The sequence below is a fragment of the Sceloporus occidentalis genome, unplaced genomic scaffold, assembly GCF_023333645.1.
Source record: "Sceloporus occidentalis isolate IW3139 unplaced genomic scaffold, rSceOcc1.0.p SCAF_70, whole genome shotgun sequence".
Lineage (NCBI taxonomy): Eukaryota > Metazoa > Chordata > Lepidosauria > Squamata > Phrynosomatidae > Sceloporus > Sceloporus occidentalis.
In genome coordinates, this window is record NW_028317050.1 from 1,023,293 (window position 1) to 1,040,271 (window position 16,979).

A 16,979-nucleotide genomic window follows, 5' to 3' on the forward strand; every position below is an offset into this window, starting at 1 on the left:
TCCCACCTCCAGCTGCAATGCATGAGATTTGTTTAGCGTAACACATCTCCTTGCATATGATATACTTACCTTCAGACAGCTCCAGCTCTGTAAAATAGCATATGTCATATCCCAGTGTTCTGTTACTTAAAGGCATGCAGCACTCTTTATTGAGGTTGTGTTGGCTCAGTATAAATGGGTTGGAGATATCATTGAGGTCTCCCTTGTAATCACCCCATTGAGCAGAGGTACACTAGGGAGCCTAATAGTCCCTTAGTTTTGAGATAGGGGGGTCTATAACCCTCTGTATCTGACAGTGTAGGCCACAATACATCACTGGACCATACAATAACTAACTAATATTAAAGGGTTTTTTTCTAAAAGGAGGTGTTCTACAAGTCTTGGTCCACAAACTCTTATCTGCACAAAAACATTTTTTTTTAGATCTCTTTTGTTCTAATCCTTGCAATTATCTTTCCCAGAGGTCTTCTGTCCCATTTTCAAGATGTATTATTAATGTTCAAAAAGAAAAATGGGACGGTAAAAAATTCCCTGCCCCAATTTGAATGTATCCTTGGCCTTATTCTAGTAAAAATTACAGGTAATTTTAAAATAAGGCCTTATGATACAAACTTTTATATTAATAGATAAATACTTGAAAACAGGAGACAGTCTGTAACCCAAGTGTGTTCTTAAAATTATAATATATATATATATATATATATATATATATATATATAATTGTTAAATAAAATATTCTAGCGTAATAACTATTAATAGACATGGTTATGCTAGATATGCTAGATATGGAGAATCGGTATTACACAGCTTATATTTTCTGTTTTGTTTTCGGTGAACAAACTTTGTTCCCTGCCCATTTGGTTCAAACATTGGGGGCATTTTCAAGTTGGAAACAAAATTTGTTGTCCAATGGCCACATTCTCTCATTCATTCTCACTCTCGCACTTTCATTCTTGTTTACTCTCATGCTTTCTAAATGTTTCCCTACCTTCTCTGCCAACCACTTCCACCTTCTGTCTTTTATCTTCACTCTTTTATCTGTTATCTTCTATCTATGTCTGCATCTCCGTGGACATAACCTGCTGCGAACTTCCACCAAAAATTGGGAGGGAGAATATCAGAAAAATCACTGTGATTTGGGTGTAAGTCTGCCTTAGGGCAACATGTCCTCTCCCTCTATTGAGGGACAGGATGTCAGAGAAAGCACTGCCATTTTGGCGGATGTTTGCCAGGTTATGACCGCGGAGATGTTGACGAAGATGGGAGACAAAAGATAGAAGATCAACAAGAAGATGCGGAAGTGGTCGGCAGAGATGGTAGGGAAACATTCAGAGAGAGTGAACCAGAATGATAATGTGAAAGATTGAGTTAAAGGGTCCATGAATTTTGGACAAAAATTCAAAGCTTTTTGCTTGGTTTTCATTCGCTTCCTGGAGGGGTCTGGCCTTGGTTTTTGTGGCTTTGAGCGAACCGCCGAATTTGCCAAAATTTATACATTTGCAATTTGTATGAATCCAAATGTATTGTATTGTATGCACCACATAGAAGAAAATGAAATAACTGTTTCTGTAGATATAAGTGAAAGATCCCTCCCAAAACAATTAAATGGCAGATGAGAATTATTTTACGTATATATGATAAGTGAACTGGAATCCAAATGGGTGATATAGTTTGAAACGTATAAAGTAAAAATAATAATGCCCATTATAATGAAACCTGGGTCTCTATCATCTGTGATGAATAGGAGGCAGCATTTTCAACTGTCTTAGTCTGATTTTCAGCTGTCTGTCTGGGACAGTCCTAACAACTGCACTTTGCAGTCCAGCTGTCATGACGGTTGCCCTCGTTTCAAGGGTGATCTAGACATAGAAGACAACTATCTGTGTGCAGAGAGTGGGCATAGGTACATGGAAGTATCGAAGGTAGACTAAGTAAGCCATAAAATGCTCTATGTAGGCTAATTGTTATTAAAGCCCAGTGATTCAGAGTACTTAAGCTGTTAAGCATGGACTTCCTATACAACTAACACACAGCAGTTCCCATAGTAACCATCATGCACAATACATGTTCACAAGCGGTCCATTTTTATCTGTTGAAAGCTTAACAGAAGGAATGCTGCACAGGAATGTAAACACATTTTCCTGAAAATCAATTTACCTTTATATAGGAGCTTCACAACATCTCACTTTAGTGTCCTTTTTTTGGGCATAGTTCTGCTGCCTTACATAGCTGCCTAATTATTCCGATTTTGTGGGTGATGGTATTGTTGGCCCGTTAAGGAGATTCTTTGATCTCCCCTGACTGGCACAGTAATCTATTAAATAAATTGATGTCTGTTGCAGCACAGACCTTGTTGTAGCTCCCACATGGGCAATGTGTGATGCTCTGCAGCTAAGCACAGTCAAACTGGCACTTGGGGGTAAAGTGGGTGGGCGGCCATGCATCTGACCCCAACCAACCCCACCAATCCCTGCCTCTGGCCACACACCCCAAAACAGGTGTGCTGATTTGCACACACACTTCTTCTGTTGCCTCTTCTGTCTTCTTTTTTAGTCCGCTTCTCCCCAAGTCTTATTTTGCCTACTTCTCTGTCAACCTGGCCTGCTGGTGCACTTCCAATTGAAGGAATGGGGAGAGACAGTCCCCATGGCTTCACCCTGTTGCACCAAAGGCCAGAATAACGCAGATACATATGAGGAGAAAGAGAAATGCAGAGATCTTAAAGAACATGGCTTGGGGTGGCAAGTTGCTCCCCCTGTCATGAACCCATCACTCTGCTGCCTTAGTCATGGACGCACCTCTCTGGGTCATTGCCACATCTCTTAAAGGTAAGGTAGTCTTTAGTGGCGTCCTTTTAAATAAAACAGAAGAACAATTTTCTAACTCAAGTAACTAAATAATTAATGTTCCAATATGTATGCTGTAAAATGCATTCAGGTCCCTGAAAAAGATACGTTTGGGAACTAGACTATTCCTTTACTATGATCATTTTACCTCTAGGTACAAAAAACACTTGCATTACTTTTTTAAATCCTATTGATTTGAAGAAATTCTTACAACGACTCTTCAGACCTCACACCCACAGATCTATAGTTAGCTTTGTTTCTATTGAATAAACCTTCCAGGGCACTTTTCATAAAGGTATTCCCTACGTCTGGGATATTTCTGACTAGCTCCAGAACACCACATATAGCTTCCAGTTCTATCAAACAAAACATAGTAGAGAAAGCAACCTTCTCTATCAAGAAAAAAACCTTTAATCAGAAAAAAGCATATCTAAAAGCAATACAATATCATAATAAAAATACAATGCACTACATGATCACTTCATTAACAATCAATTAACTAATAGCAGTTTATATATTAATGTAGAGAGAATTTATATTTTGCATTTCTGTGATTTTTGTTATACTTGAATCATTCCAGCTTCATTTGTCAGATAATTTTCTCTGCAATTGTCTCGACCATTTTTGAGCATGTGCATATAACACTAAATTGCAATTTGGCTGTAGTTCAGCTGTTGGCTGTCATGTCATATTTTTGGGGGTTAGTCCGCCATACAATAAGCACAGCAGTTTAAATTAACTCCTGTCAAGTATACTAAAAATAAAATATTTTCATGTGGTGTTAAAATATATGTCTGTTAATAGTACATTTAAAAAAGGATTCTATTGCTGCTTTTGAGTTTTTAGGGAACTGTTGTGTTGAAAAGTATTATTTTGTTTTCGTTCTGAATCTCTGATTAACAGACGCTTCAATTTGCCTTTGTTAGGTCACTACATTTTGTATTGTTTTTCACGCAAGGTAAGCAGCTTTATGCATTGACCTCAACAGGATCTGAGTAACTGCAGAATTTGCACATGTTTTCTTGGAATAGTTGGCATAAGTAGAGGAGGCCAAGTCAGCATAAGCACAACACAAATCGAACCAGAATTAACATGCAATATGGAACTGAAGCGCAAGGCAAACCACCTTTCTCAGGGGGGGTGATTTAGGTCCAAGTCTAGATAGACATTTTAGAAGAATAGTGTAAGTGCATTCTTAGAAGCGCATTGATTTTCGCAGAAGCCATGGAATTCCATTGCTTTTTTACACACAGACTAGACAAAAGGAATGGTAAGTGAAAGACCAAGGCTTGGTTTTCATCAAATAATTATTTATCCCAGGTTCCATTTGGCTTACTGTGGGTTTTGTGAATTTTCTCAGTGGAAATGTATCTTTAATTTGGGTTGAGAATATTCTATACAGTAAATTGTATACTTTGTTAACATTAAACCTTTCACTCAAAATGCAAAGGATCACGCAGTGGCTGAACAGAGCAATTTTATGATGGGGTTGATCCTAGCTTTGTATGATATTGTAGTTGATTTAGGCTAGTCTTGATTGTATTCTGAAACATGTTTGCATATCAAAGTATCATTCATAGTTTTGACTTAATCTATGTATCACTACAATTAAGGGATACCACCTTTGGAATACAGATTTTTGACAAAATGAATGTAAATATAGGTTTAATGGCTGCCATGTGTCAAAAGTCATTCTGTATCAAACAGGCCTGGACTGGGACAAAAAATAGGCCCGGGCATTTAAGACTGAGCAGTCCATTTTTATTTATATATTTTTTGTTAAACCAAATACTGACAAATTTAATATACCATTTCTTGTTGTCTATTAGTTATATTTCAGCATGCTTTTGTCACTGTAATCAATTAGCATTACATAAATATTTAATAAATGAATTATAACGTCATGCAATTTATAAAGCACTATATCTTTAATGAAAGATTCAAAACAGTAACTAATCTTTGACTAGTGGCAGTGTGGCACTCCTTGGGCCTTGGTTGGTCAGATCACCCTCACGACGAGTGAGTCTGTCAGTCACAGACTCACAGCACAGCAGGGAAGAAACTCAGACCTCAGACCACCCCAACTGAACTGCGGCGCTCAGCCAATCCTATAGGCAGAGCAATGTGACTAAAAAAAGAGTCATCATACACGGGACTCCTGAAGCCACAATTTACAGCCATTAATCCTTTTTAATAAGAAACGCAGGTTGAAATAGAGCAAATAACACAATACCTTTACTTTTGCTCTCACTGATTTCTGGGCCTAGAATGTTTTGTCCTCTGAAGTGACTAGAAATTCAGGAGGGCATTTTATCTCTGGATAAGTAAAAATTAAATAGTTCAATTTATTCCTACAGAAAGTAAAGGGCCAGAAAACAGATGGCTAAATACACATCAGGACAGGCTCTGCCACCCAGACACATACACAAGGACAGACTCTGCCACACGGACACCCAAACACACACAAAAGGACAGGCTCTGCCACCCAGACACACACAACAGGACATGCTCTGACACACCGACAACCAAACACACACCAGGACAGGCTCTGCCACACTGACATTTTCTTGGGCCCTGCTCCACTCTCCCTAGCATGCCAAATAAATTGCCACACTGACTGCAGATTAGGGGAAGACTGAGAGTCAGTGCAGTCTCCCCCTCTTCTCACCCTGACCATGACTTTGAAAGGTCCTCTCCCCTGAAATCATTCCCAGTCCCTTGGTCCCTCATTCACTAAGCCATACCTCTCCTTTCCTTCCTCCCTGTGAACCAGTGGCGACTCTAGAAACAATATATAGGGGGGGCACACAAGATACCACAGTCAAACTGGGGGGGCATTAATAATTTCCACCATTAAATCATACCATTGAAAAAACACACACATATATATATATATATATATATATATATATATATATATATATATATATATATAGCCAAAGGTAATGTGCTATGGAATGATACTTTTGTTATTGGCCAATACAATACTTGTTTGTCCTTTAAACAACACAATACCTTAACTTTTGCACTAAATGATTTCAGGGCCTAATATTAGATCCTGCTGCTGATATATATAAATATTAGATCCTGCTGCTGATATATATATATATTAGCCCCTGCTGCCCATATATATTAATATTAGCCCCAGTTGCCGATATATATATTAATATTAGTCCCTGCTGCCGATTTATATATAAATATATATATATTAGACCCTGCTGCCGATAGCAGGTATAGATCAACACATTAACACACAAACCCAGCTTTGCATGTATAGATCAATTGAAATTCACTTGTGATCTCAGCACTGAAGGTATATCAAATAAACAGAATCAGACATACAAATCCTGTATTTGCAGGTATACAATAATAATATATGAAATGTAGCATTGCAGGTATAGATCAAATAAATACATGGAAACAGCAGTGCAGGTATTAATCAACTGAACAAGACATACAAACCCTGTATTTGCAGGTATACATAAATAATGTATGGAAACATAGCATAGCAGATATGGATCTACAGAAGAACACACAAACCCAGCTTTGCAGGTACAGATCAATTGGAATTCACATAAAAACACGGCATTAAAGGTATATTTAAAACCCCTAAATTACAGGGATAGATCACAGGTTGCACACCCCAACCACGCTGCCCACATAGAACCTGGTCAGCACCCAGATAACACACATAAGATTTGCCATCTTTGTCCCATATACACCCTGCCTGTGCCATCTTGTTCCCCAAGGCTCAAACATCCTGCTAGTGCCATCTTTGCCCTTACACAATTATACATCTATGATACACACAAACACATTAACTTATGCTCTCCCTCATTCACACAACTCATCCACATATTAACTCATGTTCTCCCTCATTCAGGCAATTCATCCATTTTAAGAAACTACACCCCTTGGAGCTTCAAATGAGGGGCTACATGTATTTCTAGGACAAAAGTTGAGTGCACAAATAATGCTGGAATATGTCGCTTTGGCTAGAAAATATGTTTTTTCTAACCATAGCGACATGTTCATTTTTGTCTTGCGCACTCCAGATTTATACTAGAAACACATGCAGCCCCTCATTTGATGCGCCAAGGGATGCCGTTTTTGCAAATGTGTACTTTTTGTGCCATAATTTAACTTCCTACGTGAGCAGTAACGCCACATCAAGGCTTTAACCCTAATTACTGACCATTCACACGCCTTTCATATCTCCATTCACTCGCAGAAGCACACACCATTCTTTCCCGTTACAATCCCAAAGAAATGATGGTAAAGGGAGAAAAAAAAAATCACTTTTACAGCAAAAATAAGTTTTGCAGTAAAAATGCAAGGCGCTCCAGGGATGATATGGTTACTCACGTACCGCACAGGCTAAATGGCTGATTTTAATAATATTTGCAGTTCATCAGGATTTCAAAAATTGCCTCCCTCTACCATTGGCTAAATTTAACCCCATGATCAAAGGCATAATAGGATTTAAAATTAGTATCGTCCATTTTTAAAAAGGGAATGTAACTTTTTATAGCTATATGATCACTGTGGTAACATTGGCTACCACAGTGATCATTTAGCTAGAATACTTAAACTTTTTTTTTATTTTTTTTTTTGAAAGTTAAACTACTTTATGTTTAAATAGTTTAATTTGGGGGTCTCTAGGCAATTTTTAGCTTTTTTTATCTGCCTTTAGAGACCCCCAAATCCATTTTTTTTACATTTTTATTTTTTTTACTTAATATTTGTTATTCTTTTTTTACAATCTATATACCGTTGGAAAGGTGAGGCGATTATGAGATACAGGCATCTAAGCAGCATGCCCCCATACCTCTTTAACTGACAATTGTCAGTTGTTAATAAAGTTGCGCGGGGACGTCATCGCGCGAGACGGCACCGGGCGGATCGAGTGGCCCCCGGTGATGCCCTTCAGTTTGAGGGGCAGATCGCCGGGGTAGGTGGTGATGGAGGTCCACAGACCTCCATCAAGGTAAGGTAGTGCTAGTGACGGCAAGTTGCCGTCAGCACCTGACTGGGACTGTCCTGGGTGGTTACAAATTCGGCGGGGGGGCAACAGGGGGGGAAAGGAATAACCTAGGGGGGGCAATTGCCCCCCCTTGCCCCCCTGTAGCGACGCCACTGCTGTGAACTATAGATCAAACACATATAAACAGCACTTGCATGTAGAGATCACATACAAACCCTACATTTACAGGTATGCATAAATGATGTATGGAAACATAGCATAGCAGGTATAGATCAACAGAATCAACACAAAAACCAAGCTTTGCAGGTATAGATCAATTGAAAAATCACATGTTAACTCAGCGTTGAAGGTATAGCTCAAATAAACAGAATGAGACATACAAACCCTCTATTTGTAGGTATACAATAATAATGTATGGAAACAGAGCATACCAGATACAGATCAATAGAATAACACACACCCAGCTTTGCAGCTATAAATCAATTGGAATTCACATATAAACTCAGCATTAAAAGTATAGATAACCACCTAAATTACAGCATAGATCACAGGTTGCACACCCCAAAGCCAGCCCTTGTGTCCACATTGCCCACATAGAACCTGATCAGCACCCAGATTACACACATATTACAGCCCAGCATGAGCAAACCTTGTCCCCTAACAGCCCAATGTAAGACATCTTTGTCGGCAAACAGCCCACCCTTCATGTACCATCTTTGCATTTCCCCAAATCACTTAAACATTCATGATAGACACAAACACTTACATTTACTTACTCATTCACACGAATCATTTACACAAATTCAGTAATGCAGTCTCACAAATCATTCAAGCAATTTATCCACACATTTATTCATTCATTCTCGTACGCATTCAAAAAAATTCAGCCACACATTTATTCATTCATTCTCATATGCAGTCACACAATTCATCCACACATTAATTCATTCTCGTACACATTCACACTACCCCCTCTCCCCATCTACCGTCTTCCCGCAGGAATATCCGGCGCTCAGCATGAAACGCCAGCACCGCGACGGAGTCATGGAGAGTGAGGGGCGGGTCCTTATGCCCTGCGTTAATGCGGCCGCATAGGCCTAGTCAGTCCGGTCCTGACTGGGCCTATTTTCAGCCCCTACGTCAATCCGGCCCACCATGCAAATAAAAACTGGGATTATCCAGCCTGGGATTGCCTGACAAACAATTAAAATTTCAACCAGTAAATCATTCACCATTACTACAGTTGAGGCAGAGTTTTACAACTCCACACACTTCATGTTATCATACGTTTCTTTTGGTAAGTCAATTAAGACATCTACTCTATATTTATGCAATCAATTGCAGATAGAATTCTTTCAGCTTTAATTCACTATATCAGAATTGCAGAATTACAGAATTGCATACACTTTGTTAGTATTTGGCGGCATTTCCTTTTAATTGCTTAACTTGAATCAAACGCTTGGGGTAGCTTTCCGCAAGCTTCTCACAATAGCTGGAATTTTTGCCCATTCCTCCTGAAAGAACTGGTGTAAATCAGTTAATTTTTTGGGCCTCCTTGCTCGGACATGCTTCTTTTAGTTTAGTCTACAAATTTTCTATAGGATTCAGGTCAGGGCTTTGTGATGACCACTCCAATACTTTTGTTATTATTTTTTTGTTTTATATAGCGTCAGCAAATTCCATAGTGCTGTACAATGGGTAGACAGGACATAACAAGTAGTATGTAACATAACAAATTGACTTACAGAGACAACAGGTGAGGAGGGCCCTGCTTACAATCTAGAGGCTTATCTATAAGACATTGTGTTTCAACTTCACAGTTTGGATGTTGTTTTTCGCATTGAAAGCCTCAACCTTTTTCCTCCATACATAGCGCTGATCATTATGGTAAAACAGTTAAATTTTTGTTGCATTTAACCTTTCAGGCAATAGAGATGTAGGACTCTCAAAGGTGGATGTAGATTCTTTTGAACCTGATGCCTCCAACCCCTTCACCACCTCTTTGTGGTTCAGTTGAACCTCTCAAACTTAAGTATGTTCAGCCCTAGGAGTTAGTTAGTGCCTCCTTCCTGGAGAATTCAGCGTCTTTAGGAGCATTTTATATTAGCATACAACTGTTTGTACATTCAAAAGAAATACATTAAATCAAGAAATGTGAAATCAAAAGTAATGGAGGGAAATGATTCTCTAACATAAAATATGATTGTAAAAAATGATTTTGTTATATTATAGAATGAATCTACCAAAAATAGTATTGTAAATACTTTTTGAATATATTTTGTGAAAGAATCTCAGGTACAGTGGCAAATTGAGCAGTGAAAAGGGTGTTTCTAGATCATCCCTCTCAATAAGGCATTTCCAAGAATATTTTATTTGATTTACATAATTAAATTCTAAACAGGAGTGTGTATATTCCAAATAATTTGGAATCAAAGCATTTTGCAAATAATTGTTATTAAATGTGCACTTTTTGATTGTATCTTTGGTGGTCAGGGACTCTCTCATTGGTATTGAAGACAGACACAGTGGATTTCATCTGCTATATATATTAACTACTGACAGTGTTAAGGGGAGCTGCTCTAGGACTTACCCCTAGACTTGCCTTGAGCACAAGGGCGTGATATTATGGAGGCTTGTACCATAGACCTCCATGGTGTAAGCAGACCAAGTTCCAAGGGAAATCACAGACCTCTCCAAATGACAGATTCAGTTGTGGAGTACAAGAGAGCCCAATCTTCAAAACCCCTACCCCCTGGACCTGCAGCTCTAGGTCTAGGATAGAAAACTCTGCTAATCACTGCTTGCATTCAGTAGCGCGTGCTCCCACACAAAGATGTAGTAGATAACATTAGGTTGAAGTGGCTTAAATTAGGCTGTAATTACAGTGTTGTGAACAAGTGTTTTTCCCTTCCCAATTTTGGAATATTTGTCACAAATGTGACAAATATGACAAATAAGCAATAATTAAAAAACAAAAGAGAGGGCAAATACTTTTTCACAGCACTGTAGCTATAAAAACCAGTGATAACTTAACATTGTAGTTGGTGACATTTTGCATCACTACAGTTTTAACTCTGAGCTGTTGATTACTATGAGGACATCTAGTGACCAAATAAATGAACTTCTAGTATGAATTCATGCATGTCCACTGCTTATGACATATGTGCTGTATTAGACTTTTGGATTTGGATTCGTACAAATTTCAATATTAACAAAATTTCCAATTTTATCTATTTGTTAGAATCGATGAAAACGAGGTTAACAAAGCAAAAAGCACTGAATTTTCATTGGAATTTAGTTCTTTTGTTCTCACTCACGCTGTCTCACCAATTCTTTGTGAAACTCCCTGTGACATTCTGCCCTGGTTTCCTGGCTCCTGTATTGTGCATTCAGGTTTTTGGAATGTTCCTAGTTCAGCCTCTAGTGGCCCTCTGCCTATGTTTCTGCTCTCCTCCTATTGTTGTCACCTGGCCTCATTACCTGCTGCCCTGCAGTATAAAGGGCTGTAGCTTCCTGCAAACTGGGCCTTAGCATTGTAGTAATAGGACTGTTTTGCCCTGGCCCTGTTCCTGAATTGTTCCTGGCTTCCTTTTGTACCTGATCCTGTATTGCTCCTGCCTTCAGCCCTGTCGTGTGCCCAGCCTGAGGGCTTCCAGCAGCATGTCCAGTCCTGTTCTCTGCCAGTGAGCTTCCAGTCGTGTGCCCGGCCGGTGGGCTTCTATTTCAGCATCAGCCTTGCCAGTTCCAGTCCCGCACTTCTGTCTGCTGTGTGCCCGTCTACCTTGCACCATGAATCGCAGTGTACAAACACTATCCCTGCACCGAGGCCCCTCGCTAACCTGCTTACCCAGTGTGTGACACTCCCATTCACGTACTCTCACACTCTCATTCACACTGTCTCTGAATGTGTCTGTTTCTTTTCTTGCATCCTCTTGTTCTTCTGCCTTATTTCTTATGTCTTCTTTGTCCGCTTCTCTGTGTACATGGTCTGCCGGCAAAAGGGCAGAACCTCCAGGCACACCCTCTTCCCTGATTGGAACAGGGTCAGAGGCTGACCCCATGGCTCTCTTTGCAGAAGTGCATAGTCACGCCAAAAGAAGAGCTGCAGAAACACTTCTTTTTCTCAGCAAATCTGCCTCTGTCTAATTCTGGCCTGCAAAGTGAACTGCAAAATGCCAGAACTTCCAGGTCCACCCTCTTACCCGATTGGTGGAATGAGGGATACTGTGTGTGCGCGGAGGCTTTGCCCTTTTGCTGACATTCACCAAGAGGCCAAGTTCAGAAAGAAGTCACAAGTAGTAGCGGACGAAAAAGCAAAACAGAAAAAACAAAAAGGTTCAAGAAAAGAAGCAGAGCTGCGCAGCAAGGAAACAGGGACATGGAAGTGGTCAGCAGATTCAGAGGATGAGAGAGAGTGGATGAGAGTGTAAGAACATGAATGAGGGTGTGAGATTGTGAAAGAGCAAGAGAGAGCGAATGAGGGTGAGTGAATTTTGTAAAATGCACTGGAGCTTTCGTTTGTACCTAAAGGGCAGGAAATAAATTTGTTGCCCGAACCAATTGACTAAAAACTGAACAAAAAATTTGTGCAAGTTTCTTTGTTCCATTTAGTCTATTTTGTATGCAGTTTGGGGGTCTACATTTACTATGAACTAAACTCCCAGAGTTAATGCTTAGCATGTATATATATATAGATTTCCCCTTGTCTCCAATTTAAAACAAATATGTATGTATACATCAAGTTTTTTTTCCAAACCTTTCCATGCCTAAATTTGAAATCCTGTCACCTTAAATACAAAAACAAAGATATAATGCACATTAATGTATATTAGGTCTGCCATCAAGAGAGTTTAAGGCTAGGGGCCCATAGATCATAGACGCAAGACCATCTTCTCTCTCTATATATATATATATGGCCACATGCTACACTACAAAATCTTTTACTATCTGTAGACTGTTAAGCAATGACATCAGTCACTAGAGTGCACTTAATCTGCCCACCTGGCCTGTGCTGCAAAAGTACCACAATCAATATCAGAGCTCAGTGGGCTGATCAGGGGTGATCAGAGATCTCTCCAAATTGTCTCCAAAAGTGAGATAACAAGGGCCTTTGGCATGACAGTGCCTGAAAATATTCGGGAAGTACGAATGTAACAACTTTTACCTCACTTTACAATATACTCTCTTGCCTGCACCATTGGTAGCTGAGTGTACACAGGCAACGTGCTGGGAGAGATATAATGGGTTTTAATAAAAAAGCTTAATGCTGAGTTAGGACCATTTATATATATAATGTTAACCAAGACTGAAAAATGTGCCATTGGAGGAACTGCTCTATCAATATGTACAGATGGAACATTTTCATGTCCTCAGGATTTCGTGGGACATGACAGTGATAAAGCCATCTGGGATGTTTTATCACATGCCTTCCTAACATTAAAAATATTACTCTACATCTTTTCATGCAAAAAATATTTTGAGCCAGACAGCAGTGTCCTCCTAGATCAGTGACCTGCAAAGCAAGGCAGATGTTTGTTTCCACACGAACTGAGATAGATGATAAACCATTTGAAGGTCTTTGTGGCCATACAATTTAACACTTTATTCATATAAATATTATATATATAAGAGAAAAGTAGAAAATGCAGAAAAGAAGTGATACATTACGTTATGAATGGGTCATTCATAATACAACCCAATGTAACTTTAAATAAAGGTGACTTTTGGGCAAAGAAATAATGTGTTCATAATAAACCATGAGTCTTCAGGACGGTATTTTTACCAATAACTTAATTATGTGACATAATTTCTTTTACGATTTACTGTGAATGCGCTGCTAATTAAAGGGACACTCCAGCCATCTTATGCACTTTAACCCCTTAATGGCACATCCCCCGAAAACAAAGGGTTAACGATCTATGTTCGGTTTCTGCACCCAAACGGTGTTGCTCTAATGCCTCAACGTCGAGGCATTCAGCAACACCGCAATCGGCACCAGTGGCCATGTCTGGCTCCTCCCCGGGGCGTCAAGGTCTGCACTGTATGGTGGCGGACGCCCGTTTTAAAAGAGTTTAGGAGGCAATCAACGATCATCCCCTAAACTTCAATGGTGTCGCTGAAATGCCTCGATCACGAAGCATTAAGCGACACCGAACTCCCACCCTAGGACGCGCCGTGACTGCTCCGGAGAGCAGTCGCAACCGCCACTGCGAGTGATTTGGAAAAGAGTTCTCAGGAGGGTCTCTCCAGACCCTCCTGAGAATCTGGCTCCACTTGCAGGTTGAGTACAGGTACTGCATTCAACCACGCAAGTCAATGGAGCCCAGCTTTCTAATCACAATGTGATTAGTAAAATAAATAATAAAAATAATAATAATACAAAAATTGTTTTTAAAAAAATAGTAAAATGTAAAAATAATTTCCCACTGATGTCACCATCAGGGGAACCTTCAAGTTCCAAAAAAGTGTAAACCCCCCCACAAAATAATAAAAAAAAGGCAAAAAAATATATATAAAAGAAATATTTTCATGAGCAAGTCCTAAAATTAGCGCTTTGGCTTAAAACAATTCTCGCATGGAAAGAGTTAAAATACTGGCATGTTAAATGCACATTGGTTTGACAGGGTAGATTGAATTGGCCGGGTTCAACAATGTCCTAATTAACACCAGGGGAAATTTCCAATTTGAAAAATGCACATGCCCCAATTGTGGCCTTTAAGCCTCCAAAAAACCCGACAAACCCATGCATGTGGGGTATCACTGTACTCAGGAGAGCTGGACACATATTGGGGTGTTGTGTGACAGCGACATATACCAGGACCTGTAAATTCATACCTAAAGTACGTGTGTGGGGGAAAATACACACTAAAAATACTACTGCAAACTTTGAAAAAATTCTGGTGGTACATGCAGAGTTAAAATACCAGCATTTGAAATACCCTGGGGTGTCTAATTTTCAAAAATATATTGCTTTATAGGGCACACTGATTTGGCCGGGCTCAAAGATGTACCAAATAGGGCATGGGCAGTGGATCACCAAACCCATTCATGTGGGGTATCACTGTACTCAGTAGATGTTGCTGAAGACATATTGGGGTGTGACAGTGACATATAGCAGGACCTGATAATTCATACCTGAAGTAAAATGTGTGTGAAAAAAAAAATGCAAAAAATGACTACCACAAAGTTTGACAAAGACTGGCGGTAGAATTAGTGCATGGAAAGTGTTAAAGTACTAGTGTCTAGTTTTCAAAAATATATGGTTATTATTGGGTAAATTGCATTGGCTGGCTTCAAAGATACCCACAATAGCACATGGGGGAAGAATTACCAGATTTGGAAAAAATGGTTTTGAAATAGCAAAACGCTACTGGTACTTATTGCCCCATAACGCGCAGAAAAAAGCAAAAAAACATAAAGACCTTGGGTATTTCAAAACTCAGGAAAAATAGTAGAATCTAATTGGGGGGGGGGTTCATTAGCTTTTATAGATGAGTAAAAGATTTTTCAAGTAAAAGTTAGAAAAAGTCATTTTTTTCTAAATTTGTCACCATATTTTATACTTTTTTAGTAAATAATATATACAATCAAAACAATGACATCTAAAGAAAGTCCTTCTTATTAAAAAATAAATAAATAGATATATATATAACTTGTGTAGGTTCAGTAAACAGCAAAGAATAAAATTACAGCTACACACGAGAAGCGCAGAAATGTTAAAACAGCCATTGTCACGAAGGGTAGAAAAAATAAAATCAGCCATTGTCATGAAGGGGTTAAAGCAAGATAGATTTTTTAAAGGTGTTGCTTTTGCAATGCATGGGGGAGGGGGATTATGCACAATCCACCAGTATGCATCTGGCCCTTTCCCGACCCCCCAGCCTTTTTTCAGTGCAGGAGATATGTTTGGTGGAATGCATGTGATATACTTACAACCAGTAAGCTCCATCTGGTCAATCTGGCGTGATGAATGCTGCAGGGGGTCTATTCAGACCTCCTTGCACATACGCAGCAAGCGCTCCCATTGTTTTTAATTAGAGCACTTTCCTGCCACTGATTGGCACACAGAGGAACAGGGCAGTTGCACATCTCAGAGTACTTTAATACATTCTTCTGTCCCTTTAAATAATTATCATACCCATTTGTCTCCAGTGGCATCCCTGAAAGAATTCTGATGAAGGCAAGCTCCTTGTGTGCTTAATGAGAATTCTAGGGAATTTCAGCACATGTACGTTTATTAAAGACGCAGACATGGCTATTTTATTTATTTTAGTGATCACTGTTAGTTACTGAGTTTCTTCATTGATCCCTTTTTTCAGCATCCAAGCATCATTTATAGTTCATGATTTCTGTTTACAGGATCCACGTAGCCGGCACAAATTCAAAGTCCACAGCTACAGCTCTCCCACATTCTGTGACCATTGCGGTTCCCTTCTTTATGGAATGGTACATCAGGGAATGAAATGTGCTTGTGAGTATGGAAACAGAATTCCAGGGCATACCTTGAGTATTACCAAAGAGGTCAGAAGTCCATTGATGGAGAAATAAATGATGTCCATGTGAAAAAGCAAGAGATCAAAGTCCTGCACCATAGCCCAAAATACATATAAACAGGGTAATAGTAGGTATAAGCATACTTTAAGTGGTTGATACAGTACAGTGGTACATTAACTGTGATGGAAGTCACAAATAATATCATAGTTATGTAGTTAGATGTAGAGTGTTTAACTCTGTCCTCAGGGGTCATAAAACCATGTTCAATACTAGCGATTGCAGAATTGTAATATTCTATCTACTCATTATGTACCGTCTTACTAAACAAGCTGACATTTTGTTAACTTCTTAGTAATTAAGTGTAACACATTGGATACATCTTCCACAGTGAAGCAGAATTCCATTAAATCTTTTGTTAATAAACTTATTTGCATACATGAAACACATCATCATTCACCAAGTGAATTCAAAGGTGCCCAGGAACATATTTGGGTTCCAGATTAAAATGAATAAATACAGAGCCAACTATGGTGCTTAATTGTAGTTTCATTAGCCTGCTTAAAAAATGCTTGGTGTTCAGCAAGATGAAGTGATGGTGGAATATGACTTATAGCATATGCACGGCATTTGTGTAGAATTTCATTTCTATGTTGTTC

At 39.1% G+C, this 16,979-nt stretch overlaps 1 protein-coding gene across 1 annotated transcript in view; it reads left to right on the forward strand.

Moving 5' to 3' along the window:
* LOC149286315 (protein kinase C gamma type-like) overlaps positions 1 to 16,979 on the forward strand; it is a 123,712-nt gene that overhangs the window by 56,318 nt on the left and 50,415 nt on the right. Inside the window, exon 4 of the mRNA XM_089494228.1 lies at positions 16,189 to 16,300. Coding sequence (XP_089350354.1) covers positions 16,189 to 16,300 — 112 coding nt within the window. The remainder of the gene's footprint in view (positions 1 to 16,188; positions 16,301 to 16,979) is intronic.